Source organism: Ranitomeya variabilis, chromosome 1 (assembly GCF_051348905.1).
Source record: "Ranitomeya variabilis isolate aRanVar5 chromosome 1, aRanVar5.hap1, whole genome shotgun sequence".
Classification (NCBI taxonomy): domain Eukaryota; kingdom Metazoa; phylum Chordata; class Amphibia; order Anura; family Dendrobatidae; genus Ranitomeya; species Ranitomeya variabilis.
Window position 1 is genome coordinate 100,520,890 of NC_135232.1, and position 26,027 is coordinate 100,546,916.

At 45.3% G+C, this 26,027-nt stretch overlaps 1 protein-coding gene, 1 long non-coding RNA gene and 1 pseudogene across 2 annotated transcripts in view; 2 read left to right on the forward strand and 1 right to left on the reverse strand.

Annotated features, from left to right (window-relative positions):
- Window positions 1–6,909, reverse strand: part of LOC143806378 (uncharacterized) — a 36,724-nt gene extending 29,815 nt beyond the window's left edge. The window contains exon 1 of the long non-coding RNA XR_013221444.1: window positions 6,773–6,909. This is a non-coding gene — a long non-coding RNA (uncharacterized LOC143806378). The remainder of the gene's footprint in view (window positions 1–6,772) is intronic.
- Window positions 2,029–26,027, forward strand: part of LOC143806370 (uncharacterized) — a 132,643-nt gene continuing 108,644 nt past the window's right edge. Inside the window, exon 1 of the mRNA XM_077286729.1 lies at window positions 2,029–2,118. Within this exon, the coding sequence (XP_077142844.1) occupies window position 2,118 (1 nt within the window). The 5' untranslated portion in view covers window positions 2,029–2,117. The remainder of the gene's footprint in view (window positions 2,119–26,027) is intronic.
- Window positions 13,466–15,296, forward strand: LOC143793608 (polymerase delta-interacting protein 3 pseudogene; annotated as a pseudogene).

A 26,027-nucleotide genomic window follows, 5' to 3' on the forward strand; every position in this document is an offset into this window, starting at 1 on the left:
GACTCCGCACATTTGGTATTGCCACGTCCGTAAAAGTCTGAGCTTGAAAAATATCAAATTATTTATATCGAGATAACTGACAAAGAAAAAAAATCAAAAAGCCCCAAAAATTAATAAAAAGACATCAAAACGCCGCATGGACCCAAATTGGTGCCACTAAAATATCCTGTGAGCCCCATAAAAAAACTCAAGCTCCCAGAAAATTAGGGTCAGAAAATGGCGACAGAAACCAGAGGTTTTTTACAAAGTTTTTATATTTTTAAAAGCGATAAATTAGGCAAATATTTGATTAAATTTGGTGAAAAAGAGAAAAAGGTAAAAGAGAAACCACCGGCAGAATTATGCTTTTTTTGCCATTTCACCTCACTTGGATTTTTCCCATTTTCCAGCACATTATGGGGTACAGTGGTGTCATTAACCCCTTTCCGACATCGGGCGTAACAATACGCCGATGTTGGACTCCCTTCCTTTGATGTGGGCTCTGGCGCTGAACCCACATCTTTTCCGGCACATGTCAGCTGTTTTGAACAGCTGACATGTGCCTCTAACAGACGCAGGTGGTATCGCGATTCACCCGTGGCTGTAAACTAGTTAAATGCCACTGTCATACTGTGATAGCAGCATTTAATGCGAGCTTCCCGCAAACACACCAGAAATCCCGCCCATTGTGACACCGTCAAGTGTTAGCAGGTCACCGATGCATCGGCATGATAACCAAAGTTCTCCTGCAGACCTCTATGGTTGTCAGTGCAGGATGGCTATGAGCTCCGCTCGGTGGCCGGCGCTCATAGCAAGTGAGCAATTCTGCTATATACTGGTGATCTGATCATCGACTCTATGTAGCAGAGCCGATCGGGTTATAGCGTCTTCTAGACTCCTGTAGAGGCTATTAAAGCATGCCAAAAGTGAAAAAAAAACATTTTTCAAAATATTTAAAAAATATAAAAGTTCAAATCACCCCCCCTTTTGTCCCATTGAAAATAAAACAATACAAAAAATCAAATATACACATACAGTGGGGAAAAAAAGTATTTAGTCAGCGACCAATTGTACAAGTTCTCCCACTTAAAAAGATGAGAGAGGCCTGTAATTGACATAATAGGTAGACCACAATTGTGAGAGTCAAAATGAGAAAACAATTCCAGAAAATCACCTTGTCTGATTTGGCAAGATTTATTTTGCAACTTATGGTGGAAAATAAGTATTTGGTCACCTAAAAACATGCAAGATTTCTGGCTGTCACAGACCTGTAACTTCTTCTTTAAGAGGCTCCTCTGTCCTCCACTCATTACCTGTAATAATGGCACCGGTTTGAACTAATTACTTTTTTCCCCACTGTATTTGGTATCACCTCGTTCAGAATCGCCCGATGTATCAATATATAAAAAGAATTAACCCAATCTCTAAACAGCATAATGAGAAAAAAGTAAAAAACGCCAGAATTAAGTTTTTCTGGTTGCCGCAACATTGCATTAACCCCCTACTGACATCGGGCGTACATTTACGCAGATGTTGGTATCCCTCCCATTGATGTGGGCTCCGGCCGTGAGCCCACATCTTTCCAGGAACATGTCAGCTGTTTTGAACAGCTGACAGGTGTCCGCAATATCCGCGGGTGGAATCGTGATCCCCCCGCGGCTATTACCCAGTTAAATGCCACTGTCAAACTGTAACAGCGGCATTTAAATCGCGCTTCCGGCCATTGGGCCGGAAATACGGACACCACACGTGATCGCGGGTCACCGGTGTGTTGGCATGACAACCTCAGGTCTCCTGGAGACCTCTATGGTTGTCAGCAGTAGCGTAGCTACTGGGGGGGCAGAGGGGGCCATTGCCCCGGGCCCAGTCACCTGAAGGGGCCCACCGGGAGATCCACTGCCGAGTCTGAGGTGTCAGGGAGAGAGCAGCACAATGCCGGCTGCAGAGCCTCCCTCCCTGCAGAGTGCAATGTGGTCTCACCCCATGAATCTTCCTGGCTGGCGGCAGCAGCTGCAGTTCCTTTCTGGCTGTGCAGTGTGCATGCTTGGTTTGGCTGAGGCACGCTGGGTCCTAGTGCCCTCCGGGCAGCTATCTGGTCACTTCCTGGTTCTCCTCACTGTCTGCCTGAAAACTTCATCAGTAAGTGGGGATGGAATTTATTAGAGTAATTCAGGCATATCATGGTCACTGTGGGGGTGAATGTGAGAGGATTGTGGTATTGTGGGAGAGGAGGACAGGGCACTGTGGGGTAAATGTGAAACGATGGGGGTTATTGTGGGTGTGCAGGAGGACAGGGCACTGTGGGGGTGAATGAGAGGATGGTGGTATTGTGGGAGGGGGACAGGGTACTGGGGGTGAATGGGAGAGTTTGAGGGTAGTGTGAGGGCTGACGTGGGTGAGGGGGCACTGGGGGGCTGATTATTATTATACTGTTTAATGTTATGAGATATTCACTCCATCATATGTGAGGGCATGTGTCCTTGAGGTGTATTGGCCGCGCCTTGGACGCAGCAGATACCCCGCTCCGCCCAAAGCGCTGCCCCCTGTTGTATGCGCGGTGATTCCGCATATATTGATTGAACACAGGTGGAATCACCGCATCCTATTCATAGACTGTTTTATTTATCTTGTGGAGATGGAGCATCTCCACAAGATAAATAGACACGCTGCTGTCTAGAAAGACGCTCCACATGTCCGGTTACACAGGTCTGCCTCCTGCGTCTGTGTACGCATAGTGGAGATGGGATTTCATAAAATCCCCTCCACTATGCTGTAACATCTGGAAGCTGCGGATGTACACAGCGTCCAATCCCCAGCAAAAACCCAAGCAATACGCCCCTTGGAAACATACCTTAATAGTTGCTGTCTTGGGGGCTGGAGATGGGGTTGGGGGCTTTTTATTATTGCGAGCTGGGTCTTTTATAAGTATTAGTAAAACAAGCATAGCAAAGAAGGTTAATATTACTATAACAAGGATAAGTATTAGCATAAGGGCGCAGACAGACACTGTATACCTCATGAGACGATCGCATTGCAATCCTCGGACTGGCCCTGACACCTCTCCTGACATAAGCGTGATAAATTACTATGCAACTGTCAGCCTCAGGTCAGGAGAGCCGACGGTCAGTCCGAGGATTGCGATACGATCCTCACATGAGAAATACGTCCGTCTGTCTGCCCCCCCCCTAACAAGTATAACGATACAGTAACCACGGGCTGCATTCTATGTTATAAGAATACATTGCTTATAATTAAATTATTAAAGGGAACCTGTCACCCCCCCCCCCCCAGGGCCTATTAAGGTAATAGAGCCAGCCACCTTCAGCAGCACTAAGGCTGCATTCTGTGAAGGTGGCTCTTATGTTTTTGATCCCTAATAACGCTGAAATATTCACTTTTATAAATTGCGTGCCATACCTGCATTGAGTCTGGGGGGTACGTCTTTTGTCCCCGGACACAACTGCCTCCCAGCCGTCCATCATCCCACCGGGCGCCGATGCCTGGGCTAGGCTCTTATTTTTCGGCATGCGCCGTGTGCGCTGCCCTGGAACTCACATCAGCTGATGTACTGATATCGCGCCTGCATGTAGCGGAGGGCCGAGATCCCGCCCCGCAGTGTTATGATTTATTCACACTGCGGGGCTGGGAATCTGGCGCTGTGCGTAGGTGCGATCTACTTACATCACTTGATATAAGTTCCAGGGCAGCGAGCACTGCACATGCCCGAGACATAATTGCAGAGCGCCGGTGACGGCACAAGACAGAAAGGAGGCGGTGCTCGGTGGGATGATGAATGGCTGTGAGGCGGCTGAGTCAGGGGGAGAAAACGTACCCCCCGGACTCAATACAGGTATGGCCCACAATTTATAAAAGTGAATATTTCAGCATTATTAGGGATAATAAACATAAGAGCCACCTTCACAGAATGCAGCCTTAGGGTACCGTCACACAGTGCAATTTTGATCGCTACGACGGCACGATCCGTGACGTCGCAGCGATCGTATGATTATCGCTCCAGCGTCGTAGACTGCGGTCACGCGTTGCAATCACGGCGCTGGAGCGATGCCGAAGTCCCCGGGTAACCAGGGTAAACATCGGGTAACTAAGCGCAGGGCCGCGCTTAGTAACCCGATGTTTACCGTGGTTACCAGCGTAAAAGTAAAAAAAAACAAACCGTACATACTCACCATCTGATGTCCGTCAGGTCCCTTGCCGTCCGCTTCCTGCTCTGACAGATCCGGCCGTACAGTGAGAGCAGAGCGCAGCGGTGACGTCACCGCTGTGATCTGCTCTCACTTTCCGGCCGGCAGACAGTCAGAGCAGGAAGCGGACGGCAAGGGACCGGACGGACATCAGATGGTGAGCATGTACGGTTTGTTTTTTTTTACTTTTACGCTGGTAACCACGGTAAACATCGGGTTACTAAGCGCGGCCCTGCGCTTAGTTACCCGATGTTTACCCTGGTTACCAGCGAACACATCGCTGGATCGCTGTCACACACAACGATCCAGCGATGTCAGCGGGTGATCAAGCGACGAAAGAAAGTTCCAAACGATCTGCTACGACGTACGATTCTCAGCGTGATCCCTGATCGCTGCTGCGTGTCAGACACTGCGAGATCGTAACGATATCGCTAGAACGTCACGAATCGTACCGTCGTAGCGATCAAAATTGCACTGTGTGACGGTACCCTTAGTGCTGAAGAAGGTGTCTCTTTTACCTTAATAGGCCCTGGGGGGGTGACAGGTTCCCTTTAAGTTATTAAAGGCTTGGGATAATTGTCTGCAGTCACTCTACAGACTGCCAAATCATGATGGGGTGCACCTGCCGTCATGAGACCCCAAGGCCACTGGTGTGATCAGGCGGTCATGCGACCACGTTTGCTATTTGCACGTTTTGACTTCTCTCAATAGAAGAACATCGTCACACGACCTCCTTCTCTCATCAGCGATGCTGGGGCCATTATTACTGTACATAGGGGGACTCCTAAATATTAAGTGGGCACTTACGAAGCATTGAAGTCTAACTACTGGGTGGCAGGTAGTGCTGTACCAGCTGTCAGTCTGTCCCAGGGCATCAGTTACAGCCGCCACTCTCTATACACAGAGCGGTGACTGAAAAATGTTGAAGTAATAGTATACACAGGTTGTCAGTCTGGGCCAGGTGGAAAAGATGGGAAAAGTGAATGGCTCCACCGGAAAGAACGTCCTCTGTAAGTCACCATCTATAACTGTACTGTGATCTCTCTATGTCATGCAGGACTGGTATCTACCACTATATGGTGTTACCGTATGGCGGTATTATCAGTGCTGGTTATTGTATAGAGATTTATTTTCAATAACAGTGCGGTCATCTCCTGAGGTTCCCCTATACCCACCGTAGTTACAGTCATGGTTACCTGGTTAAGGGCCACAGGTGGACACAGACAGAAAAGGGCCCATGTGCAAGAACAATATATGGGCCCTTTGCAGCCCAAGAACTTCTAAAAATACAAAATTGCACCTTATTTAGAGGTAGAAATGGGCCCCCTTAACTCTTGGGCCCATGTGCTGCCGCATAGTTTGCACTAATGATATGTCCGCCTGTTAGGCCGGAGACACACTGGTGCGAGAGACGGCCGAGTCTCGCTGGTTAAAAGCAAGCTGTGGCACCTGCACTCCGGAGCGGAGCGTGCGGCTCCATAGCAATACATGGAGCTGCACGCTCAGCTCCGGAATGCAGGTGCCACAGCTTGCTTTTAACCAGCGAGACTCGGCCGTCTCTCGCACCAGTGTGTCTCCGGCCTTAGGGGCCCACTCACATGTTTCGCCCCCCCCTGAGCTGAACCCCTAGCTACGCCTCTGGTTGTCAGTATTGGCCACCCAGTGGTCGGCGCTCATAGCAAGTCAGTATATCAGCTATATAGAGACGATCTGATCATTGACTCTATGTAGCAGAACCGATTGGGCTATGGCAGCTTCTAGCCTCCCATGGAGACTATTGAATCATGCAAAAAGTAAAAAAGTTTTAAAAAATATTTAAAAAAATAAATAAATAAAAGTTCAAATCACCCCCCTTTCGCCTGATTCAAAAACAATAAAAAAAAATCAAACATTCACATATTTGGTATCACCGCGTTCAGAATCGCCCGATCTATCAATGAAAAAAAGGATTATCATAATCGCTAATCGGCGAAGCGAGTGGGATTGCACTTTTTTGCAATTTCACCGCAGTTGGAATTTTTTTTCCCGTTTTCCAGTACACAACATATTAAAGCCAATGGTGTCATTCAAAAGTACAACTTGTCCCGCAAACAAAAAGCCATCACATAGCCATATTGACCAAAAAATAAAAAAGATATGACTCTGGGAAGAAGGGGAGCAAAAAACGAAAATGGAAAAATGAAAATACATCTGGAGTTAAGGGGTTAATAAGTAGAACTCGTCCCGCAAGAATCAGCCTCATACGGTGATGGGGGCGGAAAATAATAACGTTATAGCCACGATTCATCAAAGCTTTTATGGGAGAAAACGGAAATACTCTCCCTGTCAGGAAGGGGTTAACCTGCATTTCTTGTGAAGAGATAATAAATCCTTCTATTCGGTGTCACCGCAGAATAAACAGAACACAATGGAGCAGATGTGATGAATTGTCAGAGCAGACCCCTCTAGGACCGCACGGCCCCCCGTCACCTGTATATATATATATATATATATATATATATACTCTATACTGTATACACGGCCGGAGCTCACACACCACAACACGCTCCGCTGCGGCTCCACAAGCAGAGCGGACCTGGCTGCACACACACCTGCTCCTGTCACTGCTGGGAGAGCGCTCATTTCGCTGCTGGCTCCGCCCCTCAGCCGCGTCACTGTCCTCAGCAATATGGAGACATCCGCACTGGTTGGAATCCTCGGGGGCGTGGCCTGTCACTGTAGCCACACAAGGGTTGTCATGGAGATCTCCAGGGAAGGCGGAGCCTATGGGAGATGGGCGGGGCTTAGAACAGGAAGTAGAAGCCGTGCAGTGTGATTGGCTCCTTACCTGCTGCCAGTAATGGCGCTGATATCTGGCTCTATAGGATGGAGGGGGCACAGGAAGGTTCCCCATCCCAAAGATCAGGGAATAAATAATAGCGGGTGATTAGGATTTCTTCCCCCGTTTCCTAAGCCATGAACGAGAGCAGGAGGACATTATTTTATATTGTAAGAAAACTGATTTCTTTTCTCCTCACACAGTTTTCTCCTGACATGAAATGAGCCCTGATGTACGATAATCTCTGACTATGTGGGGGGATCTGCTCCTCACACCCACATCAGTCCCCACATCTGAGCTCTCCCTTACAGGGGGCTTCTGGTCTGTCACATTTATATCGTATCCATGGAGATGACATCATGGCCGGTACATGCGGATCTCAGCGATGGGACCCCCAAGTATCTGGAGGATGAGGCGCTGCTGCTTCTCGTGGACAGGGGGGTCACAGGTCCTGTACACATGAGGGGTCTTCTGCCATCTCTGGGCTGAGAGAAATGCCGGCAGAACGCAGTCTACATGATGTGAGGATTTACAAGTCTGCAGTCACATAGTCACATATATAACTACAGACTTTTACCTTAAGACCGGACAATCCCTTTAAATACATGTATGTTGCTGTAAAATTCCCGTTTGCTATTTTGCTTCATGTCACGTTTTGCTCTGTTCGGCCTTAACCGGCTCTTTGTCTCCCAGCACCTTGATGGCAGCAGAATGAGTCACCCTGAGGGTCACCCAGTGCGCTCCTCATCATGTGGGGTCTCCTGCTCTTCTATATCTCGGATGATCTATGACGGCATCAGAGCTCAGCCCAACTTTACTGCTGGTCTGTGGCCCTAAATCAGCACAGAGGAGGTCAGGATGATCTAATGGATCCTCAGTTACCTCAGTCTGCAGCCAGCAATGCAAAGGAAATAAAACAACCCATTAAAGCCAACGTGTTTATGCAAAAATATTTCTATATATTTAGATTTAGTCCAAAATGTCTGATTTAAGTTTGCAAACAAAATTGTATCTAAAAGTGTCCATATCATTAATACTAGCACAGCTGAGGATTTGGTACAATTGTGTCTGGACAATCCTCTGTAATGGAAACCATTGAGTCCAAACGGATAGATTTTCCCTGCACTGATACATTGTAGCGAACGGTCAGGACAGGAGAGGGATTGTGTAGCCTGGATCCCATTGTAATAAACGCTCCGCTGCTGTCAGTGTCACCAGATCATATTATTATCATCTCTGGTTACTGCTGTAGTATATAGCACAAGAGGGGATCACAGGTTCAAGGCCCCTAACGGGACAAAAACAAGAATGTGAAATATATATATATATATATATATATATATATATATATATATATATATATAAACATCCTTTTAAATTGCCTCCTCCCATTTATCAATACACAGAAAAAGGCTGAAAAAAAAATATATCTTTAGTATCGACACACTGGCAGAAAGTCCGATCTATCAAAATAGAAATGTATTAAAACCTACAGCAAATGCGGAACAGCAATAATAATAATCATCTTTATTTTTATATAGCGCTAACATATTCCGCAGCGCTTTACAGGTTACAATAATAGAAACGGCAGAATGTTTTTTTCCATTTTACCTCCCCCAAAAATGCATTAAAAAAGATGAAAGCAATAAAGCCCACAGGTTGGCAAGAAGAACACGAGCCTCGCCCAGATTCATCAACGGGAACATGGAACAAATGATGGGTGTCAGAAAATGGCGACACAAAACCATGTTATTTATTACTGGAGCAGTTTGGTAACGCCATAATACGGCAAATCTGGCTTTTCACATTTTTTTCGCTATTTAACTTGAGGTGTAAATCATTTTTTGGATTTCGATAGTTTGGACTTTTACAGACAAGACGAGACCAAAAATGTTTCTTTTTTACTTTTTTTAACTGGGAAAAGGGGCGATTTAACATTTTTTCTTAATTTGTAAAACTTTTTTCTTTTTTCCGTTTTTACTTTATTTTTTATGTCCCCTTAGGGCACGTGAACCTGCGATCGCTACACTGCTTATTTTATATATTTTATATATAGTAATCCTATAGTATTGCAGTGTTCAGTTTACATAATTAATGTGGATGAACTTCACAGGAGTACCAAGATGGTCGCCCTCGCCGTTCCCCTGACTGCTATTGTGACCCATTTCCACCCTGCTCACCTCACTGGTGATAGCTCAGTATAAATGCAGTTGTCAGCTCAGGTCAATGCTGTCGGATCGGGTCGCTGCTGTCGGATCGGGTCACTGCTGTCGGATCGAGTCGCTGCTGTCAGCTCAGGTCGCTGCTGTCTGCTCAGGTTGTTACAGGCAGATGCCGGCTGTGAAGTACATCCAGTATCTGCTCTGTAATTAAGCACCATATTCGGCCGTGTCCTTGAGGGGTACATTCTCTTATAAAGTGCTGATGAATTTCGGATGGGTCGTTGCTTTGTGATCGATGGGGTCTGACCTTTGGGAACTTTCACCGTTTTCCCTCCACAGCAGCAAAACCTCATTCACCTGAAAGGAGCTGGCAGATGAGCCGCAGTGAAGGAGACGCAGAGTCAGCGCTGAGGTCCCAGGATCATTCCCCAGCCATATGGCATCACATTGAGTTTGGAAAAACCTCCTTAATCTTCTGCGTCTAATGCAGCATATCTATATGATCTGTATGTTTCATTACTCCACAGCAGCGTAGCTAGAGTCTGATCACCAACCAACCAGCAAGATTTCCTGCTCTCACAGACCTGTTAGTTTTTCTTTAAGAAGCCCTCCTACTCTGCACTCATTACCTGTATTAATTGCAGCTGCTTGAACTTGTTATCTGTATAAAAGACACCTGTTCATACAATTACACTCCAACCTCTCCACCATGGCCATAACCAAAGAGCTGTCTAAGGACACCAGGGACAAAATTGTACACCTGCACAAGGCTGGGATGGTGAGAAGGCAACAACTATTGAATACACTCACCGGCCACTTTATTAGGTACACCATGCTAGTAACGGGTTGGACCCCCTTTTGCCTTCAGAACTGCCTCAATTCTTCGTGGCATAGATTCAACAAGGTGCTGGAAGCATTCCTCAGAGATTTTGGTCCATATTGACATGATGGCATCACACAGTTGCCGCAGATTTGTCGGCTGCACATCCCAAAGATGCTCCATACAAGGCAGGATGGATCCATGCTTTCATGTTGTTTACGCCAAATTCTGACCCTACCATCCGAATGTCGCAGCAGAAATCGAGACTCATCAGACCAAGCAACGTTTTTCCAATCTTCTACTGTCCAATTTCGATGAGCTTGTGCAAATTGTAGCCTCAGTTTCCTGTTCTTAGCTGAAAGGAGTGGTACCCGGTGTGGTCTTCTGCTGCTGTAGCCCATCTGCCTCAAAGTTCGACGCACTGTGCGTTCAGAGATGCTCTTAGGCCTACCTTGGTTGTAACGGGTGGCGATTTGAGTCACTGTTGCCTTTCTATCAGCTCGAACCAGTCTGCCCATTCTCCTCTGACCTCTGGCATCAACAAGGCATTTCCGCCCACAGAACTGCCGCTCACTGGATTTTTTTTCTTTTTCGGACCATTCTCTGTAAACCCTAGAGATGGTTGTGCGTGAAAATCCCAGTAGATCAGCAGTTTCTGAAATACTCAGACCAGCCCTTCTGGCACCAACAACCATGCCACGTTCAAAGGCACTCAAATCACCTTTCTTCCCCATACTGATGCTCGGTTTGAACTGCAGGAGATTGTCTTGACCATGTCTACATGCCTAAATGCACTGAGTTGCCGCCATGTGATTGGCTGATTAGAAATTAAGTGTTAACAAGAAGTTGGACAGGTGTACCTAATAAAGTGGCCGGTGAGTGTATATATGTATATATATATATATATATATATATATATATATATATATATATATGTAAAATGGAACCGCAGTTTCAAACATTACTGTTAGTAACATACTATACTGTCATGGATTAAAATCCTGCAAGGCACGCAAGGTCCCCCTGCTAACGCCAGCACATGTTCAGGCCCATTTGAAGTTCACCAATGACCATCGGGTTGATACAGAGGAGGCATGGGAGAAGGTTATGTGATCAGATGAGACCAAACTAGAACTTTTTGGTATCGACTCCACTTGCCGTGTTTGGAGGAAGAAGAAGAATGAGTACAACCCCAAGAACACCATCCCAACTGTGAAGCATGGTGGGGGAAACATTAAACTTTGGGGATGCTTTTCTGCAAAGGGAAGAGGACTCCTATACCATACAGATGGGAGGATGGAAGGGGTAAGTTTTGCGACATTTTTTTCCTACAACCTCCTTCCCTCAGTAAGAACATTAAAGATGGGTCATGGCTGGGTCTCCCAGCATAACAGTGACCCGAAACACGCAGCCAGAGCAACTAAGGAGTGGCTCCATAAGAAGCATTTCAGGGTCCTGGAATGGCCTAGCCAGTCTCCAGACCTGAACGTAATAAAAAATCTTTGGGGGGAGCTGAAACTCAATGTTGCACAGCAACAGCCCCAAAACCTGAAAGATCTGGAGACGATCTGTATGGAGGAGGGGGCCAAAATCCCTGCTGCAGTGTGTGCAAACTTGGTCAAGAACTACAGGAAACGTCTCACCTCTATAATTACAAACAAAGGTTTCTGTAACAAATAATAAGTTCTGTTTTACTATTTATCAAATACTTAATTGATGCAATAAAATTAACTAAAAATCATACAATGTGATTTTTTGGATTTTTTTAGATTCTGTCTCTCACAGTTGAAGTGTACCTATGATAAAAATGACAGACCTCTACATCTCTTGTAGGTGGCAAAAAATAGGCAGTGTATCAGATACTTATTTTCCCCACTGTATATCCCCCATCCTGGTATATAGTAGGGAAAAAAAGTATTTAGTCAGCGACCAATTGTGCAAGTTCTCCCACTTAAAAAGATGAGAGAGGCCTGTAATTGACTTCATAGGTAGACCACAACTATGAGAGGCAAAATGAGAAACAAATCCAGGAAATCACCTTGTCTAATTTGACAAGATTTTTTTTGCAAATTATGTTGTAAAATAAGTATCTGGTCGTTAATAGTGATGGGCGAGCATTAACATGCTGGGGTGCTCATTGCTCGGGTCGAGCAAATTGGAATACTCAGGTACTCGACCCGAGCAATGAGCCAAATGTAAGTCTATGGGAAACCAGAGCATTTTTGCCGCGATCCCCCCGGGGGTCCTTTTAAGGTCTAAAAACATCTGAAAATGATGGAAACACTGCTCAAATGACATGTGAGCATCATGGGGATCACCCCTGGAAGCAATTCTGACTCCAATGTTGTCAGAGTTTCACTCCATTTTTACAGGTGCACCAAAAAACATACAAAAACGAAATCAAAATGGATTTTCCTGGGAAATCTGTTAAGGAACATCTTTTCCAGGGTAATAATTTGCATGCAAGGCAAAATAAAGGACCCCCCCAAAAAAGTACCTCCACCACTTGGGCTATGTTCACACACAGCATTTTTGATGCGTTTTTCATCTTTAGCATTGCTTTTTACCTCTACAAATGCATTCACTGGGAAATATCATTGTAACATTTAACAACCCTAGCTGGCCATGTGGTGTGTGACACATAAGGAGACACATCTTGTTTCATTTAGGAAGGAGGGACTCTTAAAGCCACAAAGCCTATTTTTACAGTGGCATCAGGCAGCATTAATATTCTTAAAGGGCTATTATTAAACAGTGGGTCTCCTATATTGTTATTGCCTATGCAGTGAGTGGCTGGGCTGCCAAAAATTGGGACGCACCACAATACCCCTTTCACGAGACGTACAGGAGGGCCTCCTGAAAAAATGTTCCCATTATAAGAAAGTGGGTCTCCCATAGTGTTTGCCTATGCATTGAATGCAAGGCCTGCCCTGCCCCAAAGTTACATGCACCCCAATAAGCCTTTGAGTCCACATCCTGGATGGCCACATGAAAGCAAAGTTCACATTATTATAATTTTTTGCAGTCACATAAAGATTGCCCACGAAGTGAATACAAGGCCTGCCCCAAATTTGCACGCACTCCAATGACCCAAGGAAGAAATGTAGAGGATGGCCTCCAAAAAATGTTTTCCCACTTTAAAGGAGCAGGTCTCCTCTACTTGTAATATCCATACACTAAGTGTATGGGCTGACAAATATTTCACCCTGGGGGGAAACATCAACATAGTGTGTAAACTTTTTTGGGTACGGGCATCATAAACACCCTTGAGAACAATAATGTGGTTTCCAATACAGATGCTGCTGGGAAGGTGCAGGTTTTTTTGCTGAAATATGGTGGATGAGTCGTTGGATGAAGTGATCAGGAAAAGGGGCATGGTGATGGCAGGAATGGGAACGTACAGGATTGTTCACAGCGGGGCCTATGGAAGGTATGAGATCCAGCCTACAATGATTAGTCGTTTACCCACGCCCACAATTAACGGAATGTGTTTGATGCCCGTCAGAAGATCGGTGTAAGAGATATGCGTCTGAAGCTTGGCATATAAGATGCCCTTGTGAAATAGGTTGTCAAAGACATAGGTGTCCTTATAAAGGGTAAAGTGCAAGATGCTGGTGAGATGCTTTATTCTAGAAAGCAGCAGATCAGTGTTGGAGGAAAACTAAACAAAGTGATGAATGCTAGATTAAAATTAATTTTAAAGCAGAGTGCACCTGCCGTAACCAACACACCCGTGTCACAAGGGTCTTCATCTTCATTCATACATCTTACCAAGAATATCCAAATGTCACATCCTAAAAAAAAATGTTACAAGTGTTACAAACACTGTTAAAGGAATGCCAATAAACGTAGTTAACCATGACCCTGGGGAACAACAGATTTCCTATTGACAAGATAGGGACGATGGTGGCATTGATGACAACTTTGAAAATTCCAACATCCCCACCAAGAAGATAAAGATCACAGCTTCAAACAATATGCAAAAAAGGCAGTGAATGTCTTGAAAATCTATTTCTCTTGTGCAAACTTTACCTCTGACTAAAGTGTGACAGAATGATGCATACACAGCTCCCATGTCTACTCAGCATGAGACACCTTTATTACACACAAAAGCTCTAACCAATGTGTCACAGACACTTGTCACAAAGGAGGCCAGTTCATCAGTAGGGCCCTCTCCAAAAGAGTCTGTCTTTAGCCCATTAGAAGGCCAAAAAATTACCATTTCTAATTTGCATCCGAGAGTCACAGAGGAAGATAGCGTGGAGCTTTTCTGTGTATGCGGTGCCTGGAAGCGCAACTGCTTGTTGAGTTCCTGAGTTGCAGAGGTTGTGTTTGTAAGAAAGGAAGATGCAGTTGGTGTCTACTAAAAATACAACAACAGATACCTAGATGGACAACCAATGAAATGCAATCTTCCTTTGAATTGTAGTGTGATAACATCAGAACAGCCCATACTTCTAAGATGAAGAGACACCCCATCAAAGAAGGAAGGTGAATCTAGAAGAAACACAACCTCGCGTTTTTTTAGCATTCTGCAAGCGTAATTAGCTTGCAGAATGCTAAAGTTTTCCAAGCGATCTGTAGCATCGCTTGGAAAACTGACTGACAGGTTGGTCACACTTGTCAAACATACTGTTTGACAAGTGTGACCAACTTGTTACTATAGATGCTGCTTATGCAGCATCTATAGTAAAAGATAGAATGTTTAAAAATAATAAAAAAAATAAAAAATGGTTATACTCACCCAGACGATCTCCTCAGCGGCGTCCGTTCCTATAGATGCTGGTGTGGTTCAGGACCTGTGATGACGTCGCGGCTTGTGATTGGTCGCGTGAGTCACATGAGCGGTCACGCGACCAATCACAAGACAGTGACGTCATCACAGGTCCTGAACCACACCATCTATAGGAACCGAAGAGAGAGCATGCACCGGAGAGGCGGGAACACTTCGGGGGCCATCAAAGGGTGAGTATAGGACTATTTTTTATTTTAATTCTTTTTTTTTGACCAATTATATGGTGCCCAGTCCGTGGAGGAGAGTCTCCTCTCCTCCACCCTGGGTACCAACCGCACATAATCTGCTTACTTCCCGAATGGTGTGCACAGCCCCGTGCGGGAAGTAAGCAGATCAATGCACTCCTAGGTGTGCAGAATCCCCGCAATTCCGCATTTTTAATTAACATGTTGCTTTTTTTTCCGCGATGCGATTTTTTCGCGGAAAAAATCGCAACATTTGCACAAAAAATGCGGAATACCCTGTAAATAATAGGAGGCATATGTAAGCGTTTTTTTCGCGTTTTTATCACGTTTTTATAGCGAAAAAACGCAAAAAAACCCGCAAAAAATCCTGAACGTGTGCACATGGCCTAAATCCTCAGGGTCATCATCATTCCTCCAACCACCTGCATTTCAGATTAAGCTCTGATGACACCAACACAACTTGGAGACTGTAATAAGATCGATTCACAATTCACATATGGGCCCAGAGGCAACTTTAAATATGAAAAACTTCAGTTTTCTATTTGGTTTTAGTTTAGCGCTGATGATCAATAGCAGGTAGTTTATGTTTGAAGGAGTCTGCCATAAGACATTGGACAATTTATCCTGTTCCCAGCGTTGGTGTACAGTTCACCTTCGTTATGGGCCAGTTGCGTTATTGCATCATGAATTTCCGTTTTCCCCTTGCTCTAGTATTGTGATACAGCACGATTCTGGTTCTACAGTTCTGTCAAGGGAGGCTAAATAAATGTTGAATAACTTGTTTATATTTCTTCAATAATCTGTTTCAACTTAAAAGATAAGCTTTGTTCTTTTGTAGTTTTAATATCTGGATTCCTACAAATGGATCTGAAGACCTTCATATTCCTTTAAATGGGTGGTGAATTAATAAGTGTCCACCTACTGTTTTTTACACAAATAATTTTTTTAGGCCTAATTAATGTTTCATAAATCACAAATGTAATCCAGAACTGTTAAATCGTAGGCAAAAGTTATTGCACTGCGGCTGAAGCATTTTGTGATATCTGTGATCTCCATCCATCGAACATGCCTTTGGCGGATATTAGCTACTCACAAATGGCGCCCTTCCAAAGTCCAGCTGCTGCAGCATCTCAACGAGGATGACCCAGATCGCTGAATTTGCAGAATGGGCAAAACAATAATTGGAACAAAATTTACATTTTGATGATATTCTAATTTTGCTGGAAGCACCTGTAGGTCTCTGTATAGTATAATGGCACTACATTGGCTTCCATGTAGGATAGTGAGCCCCACAAAAACTTCAATTTAATATAATGACACCACAAAGCCTTCAATTAAATAAAATCGGCCCCACATAGTCGTACATCTATCTATATAATTATCTAAGGGGCACTTCCGTCTGTCTGTCTGTCTGTCACGGAAATCCCAAGTCGCTGATTGGTCGCGGCCAAACACCCACAACCAATCAGCGACGGGCACAGTCAGGCCACGAAATGGCCGCTCCCTACTCCCTTGCAGTCAGTGCTCCCTCCATACTCCCCTCCACTGAGCGCTCACACAGGGTAAATGGCAGCGTTAACGGACCGCGTTATGCCGCGGTGTAACGCAGTCCGTTAACGCTGCTATCAACCCTGTGTGACCAACTTTTTACTATTGATGCTGCCTATGCAGCATCAATAGTAAAAAGATCTAATGTTAAAAATAATTAAAAAAATAAAAAGTCATTATATACTCACCTTCCGGCGCCTTTCACGCTCCTCGCGACACTCCGGTCCATGCATTGCGGTCTCGCGAGATGATGATGTAGCGGTCTCGCGAGAACGCTACGTCATCATCTCGCGAGACCGCAATGCATTCTTGGGACCGGAGCGTCGCAAAGAGCATCGGCAAACGCCTGGGCTGGATCCGGGGGCCGACGGAAGGTGAGTACATAACTATTTTTTTTTTAATTCTTTTTTTAACAGGGATATGGTGCCCACATTGCTTTATACTACGTGGGCTGTGTTAGATACTTAGTGGGCTGTGTTATATACTACGTCTCTGTGCTATATACTATGTGGGCTGTGCTCTATACTACGTGGCCTGTGTTATATACTGCATGGGCAGTGTTATATACTACGTCTCTGTGCTATATACTACGTGGCTGTGCAATATATTACGTGGCTGTGCAATATACTACGTGGCTGTGCAATATATTACGTGGCTGGGTAATATACTACGTGTCTGTGCTATATACTACGTGGCTGGGCAATATACTACGTGGCTGGGCAACATACTACGTGTGTGTGCTATATACTACATGTCTGTGCTATATACTATGTGGGCTGTGCTATATACTACGTGGCTGGGCAATATACTACGTGGCTGTGTTATATACTACGTGGCTATGCTATATACTACGTGGGCTGTGTTATATACTACGTGGGCTGTATGCTACTTGGCTGTGCTATATTTCTCTGCTGTATCTGTGCATCATGAATCGTGGTATGTGTTAAAGAGGGGGTCCCACTGAGACTCTTTCGCCCGGGGACTTCAAAAACCTGAAATAGGCCATGGCTTCACTAATTGGTCACACCCGGCTGCGAACAATCAGCGACAGGCGCAGTCCGCCCACGAATTGGCACCGAATTTGAACCACGAGTCGCTAATTGGTCGCAGCCGGCCAAATCCTGTGTATAAATTGCATTATTCTGAAAACTTCATAAATAAACTACATACATATTCTAGAATACCCGATGCGTTAGAATCGGGCCACCATCTAGTATAGTATAATAGCCCCCATATAGCCCTCATTTTATATATTGTATATTTTGCTCCAAATAACCCTTTATAAAGTATTAAGTGGCTCCACACAGCCTACCATTTAATATACAGTAATAAGCCTCACACAGCCCTCCATTTAATATAATGGGGCCACCATAGTCTTCAATTTAATTTAATGGGCCAAACATAGTCATCCATTTAATATTTTGGGGCTAAAATAGCCCTCTATTTGTTATAAGGGGCACCACAAAGCCTTCTATTTAATATAATGGGCCCCACATAACCTTCCATTTATTATATTGGGCCGGACATAGCCTTCCAATTAATATAATTGGCCTAAGATAGTTTTCAATTTAATATAATGGGGCCACAATAGCCCTCTATTTAATATGTTTGGTGCCACAAAGCCTTTCAGTCAATATATCAGGCCCCACATAGCCCTCAATTTAATATATTGGTCCCACATAACCTATTCCATTTTAATATTTTGGCCCCCACAAAGTCTTCCAATTAATATAATGGGCCACACATAACCTTTCATTTAATTTAATGAGCCACACATAGCTTTTAATTTAATATATTAGGCCGCAAATAGCCTTCCAGTTAATATAATGGGTTCCACATAAACATCCACTTCACATAATGGGCATCGCATAGCCTCCCATTTAATCTAAAGGGCCCAACATAGCCTTCAATTTAATGTAATGGGTGCCACAAAGCTTTCCTTTTAATATATTGTCTCCACATAGCTTTTCATTTAACATATTGGGCCCCACATAGCCTTCCATTTAATATAATGGGCCTCAAATAGCCCTACTTTGAATATATTGGGCCCACATAGCTTTTCATTTAATATATTAGGCCCCACATAGCTTCCAATTAATATAATGGGGCAAACATAGCGCTCTTTTTAATATAAAGGTCCCATATTGGGCCAAACATAGCTTTTCATTTAATATATTGGGCCCCACATAACCTTCCATTTAATTTAAAGAGCCCCACATAGCCTTCCATTCAATATATTTGGGCCCACATAGCCTTAGATTTAATATAATGGGCCCACATGGGCTTCCATTTAATATAATGTGCCCCACATAGCCCAATATATTGGCCCCTACATAGCTTTCCATATAACATAATCGGCCCCACATAGCTCTGCTAAAATTATAATGGGCCCCACATAGTTCTCAGTTTATTATAATATTCCGGTATTTTTCCCTCCTCATTTAAGCATGCCATCATACATCCATTACTTAAAAAACCCTCCCTCGACCAAAATTGTGCCGCTAATTATAGACCTGTCTCTAATCTTCCCTTCATCTCTAAACTCCTCGAACGCCTGGTCCACTCCCGTCTTACCCGCTATCTCTCAGATAACTCTCTTCTCGACCCTCTTCAATCTGGCTTCCGCTCTTTACACTCTACTGAAACTGCTCTCACTAAAGTCTCTAATGACCTACTAACAGCTAAATCTAATGGTCACAACTCCATGCTAATTCTCTTGGATCTCTCCTCAGCATTCGACACTGTGGATCATCAGCTCCTCCTCACTATGCTCCACTCCATCGGCTTCAAGGACACCGTTCTCTCTTGGTTCTCCTCCTATCTCTCTGACCGATCCTTCACTGTATGTTTTGCTGGTTCCTCCTCCTCTCACCTTCCCCTTACTGTTGGGGTTCCTCAAGGATCAGTCCTAGGCCCCCTCCTCTTCTCTTTGTATACTGCCCCTATTGGACAAACAATCAGTAGATTTGGTTTCCAGTACCATCTCTATGCTGACGACACCCAATTATACACCTCCTCTCCTGTTATCACGCCGACCTTTTTAGAAAACACCAGTGATTGTCTTACCGCTGTCTCTAACATCATGTCCTCCCTCGTTCTGAAACTGAACCTGTCAAAAACTGAACTCCTCGTGTTCTCTCCCTCTACTAACCTACCTTTGCCTGACATTGCCATCTCCGTGTGCGGTTCCACCATTACTCCAAAGCAACATGCCCGCTGCCTTGGGGTCATCCTTGATTCCGAGCTTTCATTCACCCCCCACATCCGATCACTGGCTCGCTCTTCTTATCTGCATCTCAAAAACATTTCTAGAATTCGCCCTTTTCTTACTTTCGACTCTGCAAAAACTCTTACTGTCTCACTTATTCATTCTCGTCTGGACTATTGTAACTCTCTACTAATCGGCCTCCCTCTTACCAAACTCTCCCCGCTCCAATCTGTCCTGAATGCTGATGCCAGAATCATATTCCTCACCAACCGTTACACCGATGCCTCTACCTTGTGCCAGTCATTACACTGGCTACCCATCCACTCCAGAATCCAGTACAAAACTACTACCCTCATCCACAATGCACTCCATGGCTCAGCACCACCCTACATCTCCTCTCTGGTCTCAGTCTACCACCCAACCGTGCCCTCTGCTCCGCTAATGACCTCAGGTTAGCATCCACAATAATCAGAACCTCCCACTCCCGTCTCCAAGACTTTACACGTGCTGAGCCAATTCTTTGGAATGCATTACCTAGGTTAATACGATTAATCCCCAATCCCCACAGTTTTAAGCGTGCCCTAAAAACTCATTTGTTCAGACTGGCCTACCGCCTCAATGCATTAACCTAACGATCCCTGTGTGGCCCATTCAAAAAAAAAAAAAACATAATCAGGTTCCTCTCATCTTGTTCTCATACACTTTATGCAGTTAATAGCACTCTGTCTGTACTGCTACATACTTAGGCTGGTTTCACACTTGCGTTTTGATCTGCAGCATTTTAGCGCTAAAAAACGCATGCGTTTTTTTTCTATACTTAACATTAAAAAACGCATGCGTTTTTAGCATGCGTTTTGACTCGTTTTTGGCAACGCATGCGTTTTTTGACGCGTGCGTTTAGTTGCAGAAATGCAACCTGTAGTAATTTCTAGCGGCTTTTTTTGCCGCAAAAAAGCGCATGCGTTTATTTGCGGCAAAAAAATGTAATGCTGTCTATGTAAACGCATGCGTTTTTAAGCACATGCGTTTGCTTGCGTTAAAAACGCATGCGTTTTTATAGAAAAACACAAGAAAACACACAAAAAAAACAAGAAAATCCTAACCCTAACCCTAACCCTTGGGTTACTAGGGATCCTAACCCTAACCCTAACCCTAAGGTTAGGATCCCTAGTAACCCTAGGAATCCTAACCCTAACCCTAGGGATCCTAACCCTAACCCTTAGGGTTAGGGTTAGTATCCTAACCCTTAGGGTTAGGATCCTAAGGGTTACAGTTAGGATCCCTAGGGTTATGGTTAGGGGTAGGGTTAGGGTTAGGATCCCAAGGGTTATGGTTAGGGTTAGGGGTAGGGGTAGGGTTAGGGTTAGGGTTTGGATCCCTTTATCACCTTGATGGTGGGGGGTGGCTTATCAGTGACCTGGTGACCAGGACATTCTTCTAATAAAAAGCTACCCCTAACCCTAACCCTAGTGATCCTAACCCTAACCCTAGCTAATTCTATTAATAGTGGGTTTTCTAGTTGATTTTGATGATTTCCAGCTGTCACACACTTCTCAGCATGCGTTTCAAAAACGCAAACGCAGGAAAAAACGCATGTAAACGCGTCAAAACGCCGCGTTTTTTTTCTGTATGCAAAAACGCATGCGTCTAAAAAACGCAGCGTTTGCATGCGTTTAAATGCGTTTTTTCACCACCTGCGTTTTTTAAAAAAACGCTGCAGATCAAAAGGCAAGTGTGAAACCAGCCTAAGGCAGTTAACTGGTTCATGCAGCTTTACATGAACACCCGAGCCTTACACTATGGCTGGTCCAAATAACTAAAGCAATTGATACCATCCACCTCTCGTGTCTCCCCTTTTCCTCATTGTTTGTAAGCTTGCGAGCAGGGCCCTCATTCCTCCTGGTATCTATTTTGAACTGTGATTTCTGTTATGCTGTAATGTCTATTGTCTGTACAAGTCCCCTCTATAATTTGTAAAGCGCTGCGGAATATGTTGGCGCTATATAAATAAAAATTATTATTATTATAATAGGTCTCACATAACCCTCCATTTAATGTAATGGGCCTCACAAAGCTTTACAGTTAATATAATGGGCCCCACATAGCTTTACAGTTAATATAATGGGCCCCACATAGCCCTCCATTTAATATAATGGGCCCCACATAGCCCTCCATTTAATATAATGGGCCCCACATAGCCCTCCATTTAATATAATGGGCCCCACAAAGCCCTCAGTTTAATATAATGGGCTCCACATAATCCTCCAGTTTATACCCTGGAGTCGCTCTCTTTCTTCTCTTTTTTACCTAGTCCAGTCTTTCTTGACGACTTCCAGTCATGACTCGTCTTTGCAGAGTTTGCCGTCCAGGTCTCTGCTGCTCCACACTTTTCAGCAGATCACCGCACTCCTGAAAAAGAACAATGTTACATATATAAGTGAAATGCCACTGAATGCAAATATGCGCCACGCTGTACCCATGAATATATCATTCCCCACAGAGTATCCTGCTCTCCACGGAGAATATACATTAGTGCCCCCATTACAAATATACATTCAGGGGTCACTGATACAATGGATATAGCCGCGCTGCTGGAGGAATCCGTCTTCGGTTCGCCGCCCGCGCCTGCTCTGTGACGCCGGTGGGATGATGATTTCATTGTTGGGCCTCCTGCGTTCTTTATCATGAGATCAAGCGGAAAAAGCGAAAGAAGCAATTAGAAGCCACATGGAAGAGTCAGGGGGATACTGATATTTATTTTTTATTGCTTTACTATGGACAGTGGCTCATTAACCCCTTTCTGACGTCGGGTGGGATAGTACGTCCGACGTCAGAAGCTCCGCTTTGAGGTTTTCAACAGCTGACATGTGCCCGCAATAGGCGTGAGTGGAATCGCGATCCACCCGTGCCTATTAACCAGTTAAATGCCACTGTCAAACTCTGACAGTGGCATTTAACGCGCACTTCAGGCCATCGGGCCGGAAATACGCGCACTGCTGACCCCGGTCACGTGATCGGGGGTCAGCGGTGCGTCATATGACAACCAGAGGTCTCCTTGAGACCTCTATGATTGTTGATGCCAGATTGCTATAAGCGGAACCCTGTGGTCAGCGCACATAGCCGGGCTGTGTTTTCCACTAGACACTTGAGGGCACGTGCCTAGGGCGCCAGGATGTGGGGGGGCGTCACCTGAGCAAAGTTTTTTTTTGTTTGTTTTTTAGTCCAGGTTAGGTTGCAGGGGCGGGCCAAGTTTTTTTAAGGGGGGTATTTCGATATGCGATCGCACGGTGGGGGAAGAGGAGCACTAATCAGCTCCCTGTCTAAGAGGAAGAAATTACATCAGGACCTGCGATAACATCACGATCATGTGACTCAAGGGGGAGGAGCCACAGAGTTTTTCCAGCTGGAAGCTGCAGGAGAAGCTGAAGGAGATGGGGAAACTTGTGAAAGGTAATGAGGGAACGGTTACATGTGGAGTGCAGGGTGTATGTGATAGAGGGTTGCAGGCTCTATGGGCTGTGGGGGTGCAGACTGACAGGTATGTGTGGCGTTACAGGCTGTGGGAAATAGAGAGGTCCAGACTGACAGAGAAGTGCAGGGTGTGTGAAACAGAGGGGAGCAAGTAGGTGCAGGGTGCAAGAGAGAGGGGTGCAGGTTGCAGGAGATAGAGGGGTGCAAGAGATAGAGGGGTGCAAAAGATAGAGGGGGTTGAGGGTGCAGGAGATAGAGAGGTGCAGGGCGCAAGAGATAGAGGGGTGCAGGAGATAGAGGGGTGCAGGTTGCAGGAGATAGAGGGTTTACAAGAGATAGAGGGGTGCAAGAGATAGAGGGGTGCAAGAGATAGAGGGGTGCAGGAGATAGATGGGTGCAAGAGAGAGAGGGGTGCAAGAGATAGAGGGGTGCAAGAGATAGAAGGGTGCAGGGTGCAGGAGATAGAGGGGTGCAGGGTGCAGGAGATAGAGGGGTGCAAGAAATAGAGGGGTGCAGGAGATAGAGGGGTGCAAGAGATAGATGGGTGCAAGAGATAGAGGGGTGCAAGAGATAGAGGGGTGCAGGGTGCAGGAGATAGAGAGGTGCAAGAGATAGAGGGGTGGAAGAGATAGAGGAGTGCAGGGTGCAGGAGATAGAGGGGTGGAGGGTGCAGGAGATAGAGGGGTGCAGGAGATAGAGGAGTGCAGGAGATAGAGGGGTGCAGGGGGCAAGAGATAGAGGAGTGCAGGAGATAGAGGGGTGCAGGAGATAGAGGGGGTGCAGGGTGCAAGAGATGGAGGGGTGCAGGAGATAGAGCGGTGCAGGAGATAGCGGAGTGCAGGAGATAGAGGGGTGCAGGAGATAGAGGGGTGCAGGAGATAGAAGGGTGCAGGAGATAGAGGGGTGCAGGGTGCATGAGAGAAAGGGGTGCAGGAGATAAAGGGGTGCAGGGTGCAAGAGATAGAGGGGTGCAAGATATAGAGGGGTGCAGGGTGCATGAGATAGAGGGATGCAGGAGATAGAGGGTGCGGGGTGCAAGAGATAGAGGGGTGCAGGAGATAGAGGAGTGCAGGGTGCATGAGATAGAGGGGTGCAGGAGATAGAGGGATGCAGGAGATAGAGGGGTGCAGGGTGCAAGAGATAGAGGGGTGCAGGAGATAGAGGGATGCAGGAGATAGAGGGGTGCAGGCTGCAAAAGATAGAAGGGTGCAGGAGATAGAGGGGTGCAAGAGATAGAGGGGTGCAGGAGATAAAGGGGTGTGGGGTGCAAGAGATAGAGGGGTGCGGGGTACAAGAGATAGAGGGGTGCAGGGGATAGAGGGATGCAGGGTGCAGGAGATAGAGGGGTGCAAGAGATAGAGGGGTGCAGGGTGCAGGAGATAGAGGGGTGCAAGAGATAGAGGGGTGCAGGAGATAGAGGGGTGCAAGAGATAGAGAGGTGTAGGGTGCAGGATGGCCCCAGTTACTCCATATATATAATATGATGGCTCCAGTTCCCCCATATATATAGCATGATGACCCCAGTTCTTCCATATATATATATATATATATAGTGTGATGGCCCCAGTTCCTCCATATATAAAGTATGATGGCCCCAGTTCCTCCATATATAAAGTATGATGGCCCCAGCCCCCACATATACAGTATGATGACCCCAGTTCCTCCATATATAAAGTATGATGGCCCCAGCCCCCATATATACAGTATTACAGTATAAAGGCCCCAGTTCCCCCCAGATATAAAGTATAATGGTCCCAGCCCCCACATATACAGTATGATGGCTCTAGTTCCTCAATATATAAAGTATGATGGCCCCAGCCCATATATATATACAGTATTACAGTATGATGACCCCAATTCCCCTATATATAAAGTATGATGGCCCCAGTTCTTGCATATATACAGTATGATGGCCCCAGCCTCCATATATAAAGTATGATGGCCAGCGTCGGACTGGGGTGTCTGGGGCCCACCAGAGGAATGGACTCTAGGGGCCCACCCTACAGCTATATGCAAATATCTGTCATTATAGTGGAGCATCGGCTGTAAAACACCGGCGGCTGCTGCACATCTACCGTGTGCCCCAATAACTGGGATGTATAATTACGGTAGTTTACATTAATGGGGTTCTTGGTTAAAACAAGTTATCACTGATCCATGGGCTCCACAGGATTGGTGATTGCTTAGATCCGACCATTAGAAACTGGGGAAGTTTTATCCCTGACAGGACACTTTTATCACTATTTTAAAATGCAGCGGCAGGTGGGATTTCTGACCGCAGCTCCATTCATTCTCTTTGGGGCTTCCAGAAAAAAACAAGTGCAGCCACTGAGGGAATGAATGGATCAGTGATCTAGTCGGACATGCCACTCCAGTCTAATGGGGATAAAAAGTTCCACATTTTGCTGAATGGGTCCAAGCAGTCAGACCCCCACCAATCAGTACGTTATCACTTATCCTGTGGAGAGGTGATTACTTTTTTCCACAGGAAACCCCCTGTAAGTGCATCTCCGCCGCTGTGTGCAAAGCAGTAAAACTCTCATGGAAATAAAGAATCTTCTAATTAATATCAGAGAGAACAAATGACCGCCATACACAACACAATCCACTATACCAAGACCAATAATACCACATACAGGAAGAAATACCACCACACCATGACCAGACCACATAGTGACCGAATAATACTACATACAAGGGACAAATACCACCGCACCATGTCAAGACCACATATTACCACCACTTGGTGACCAAATAGCACATACAAGGGACAAATACCACAACACCATTTCCAGACCACATATTACCACCACATAGTGACTGAATACTACAATACTGA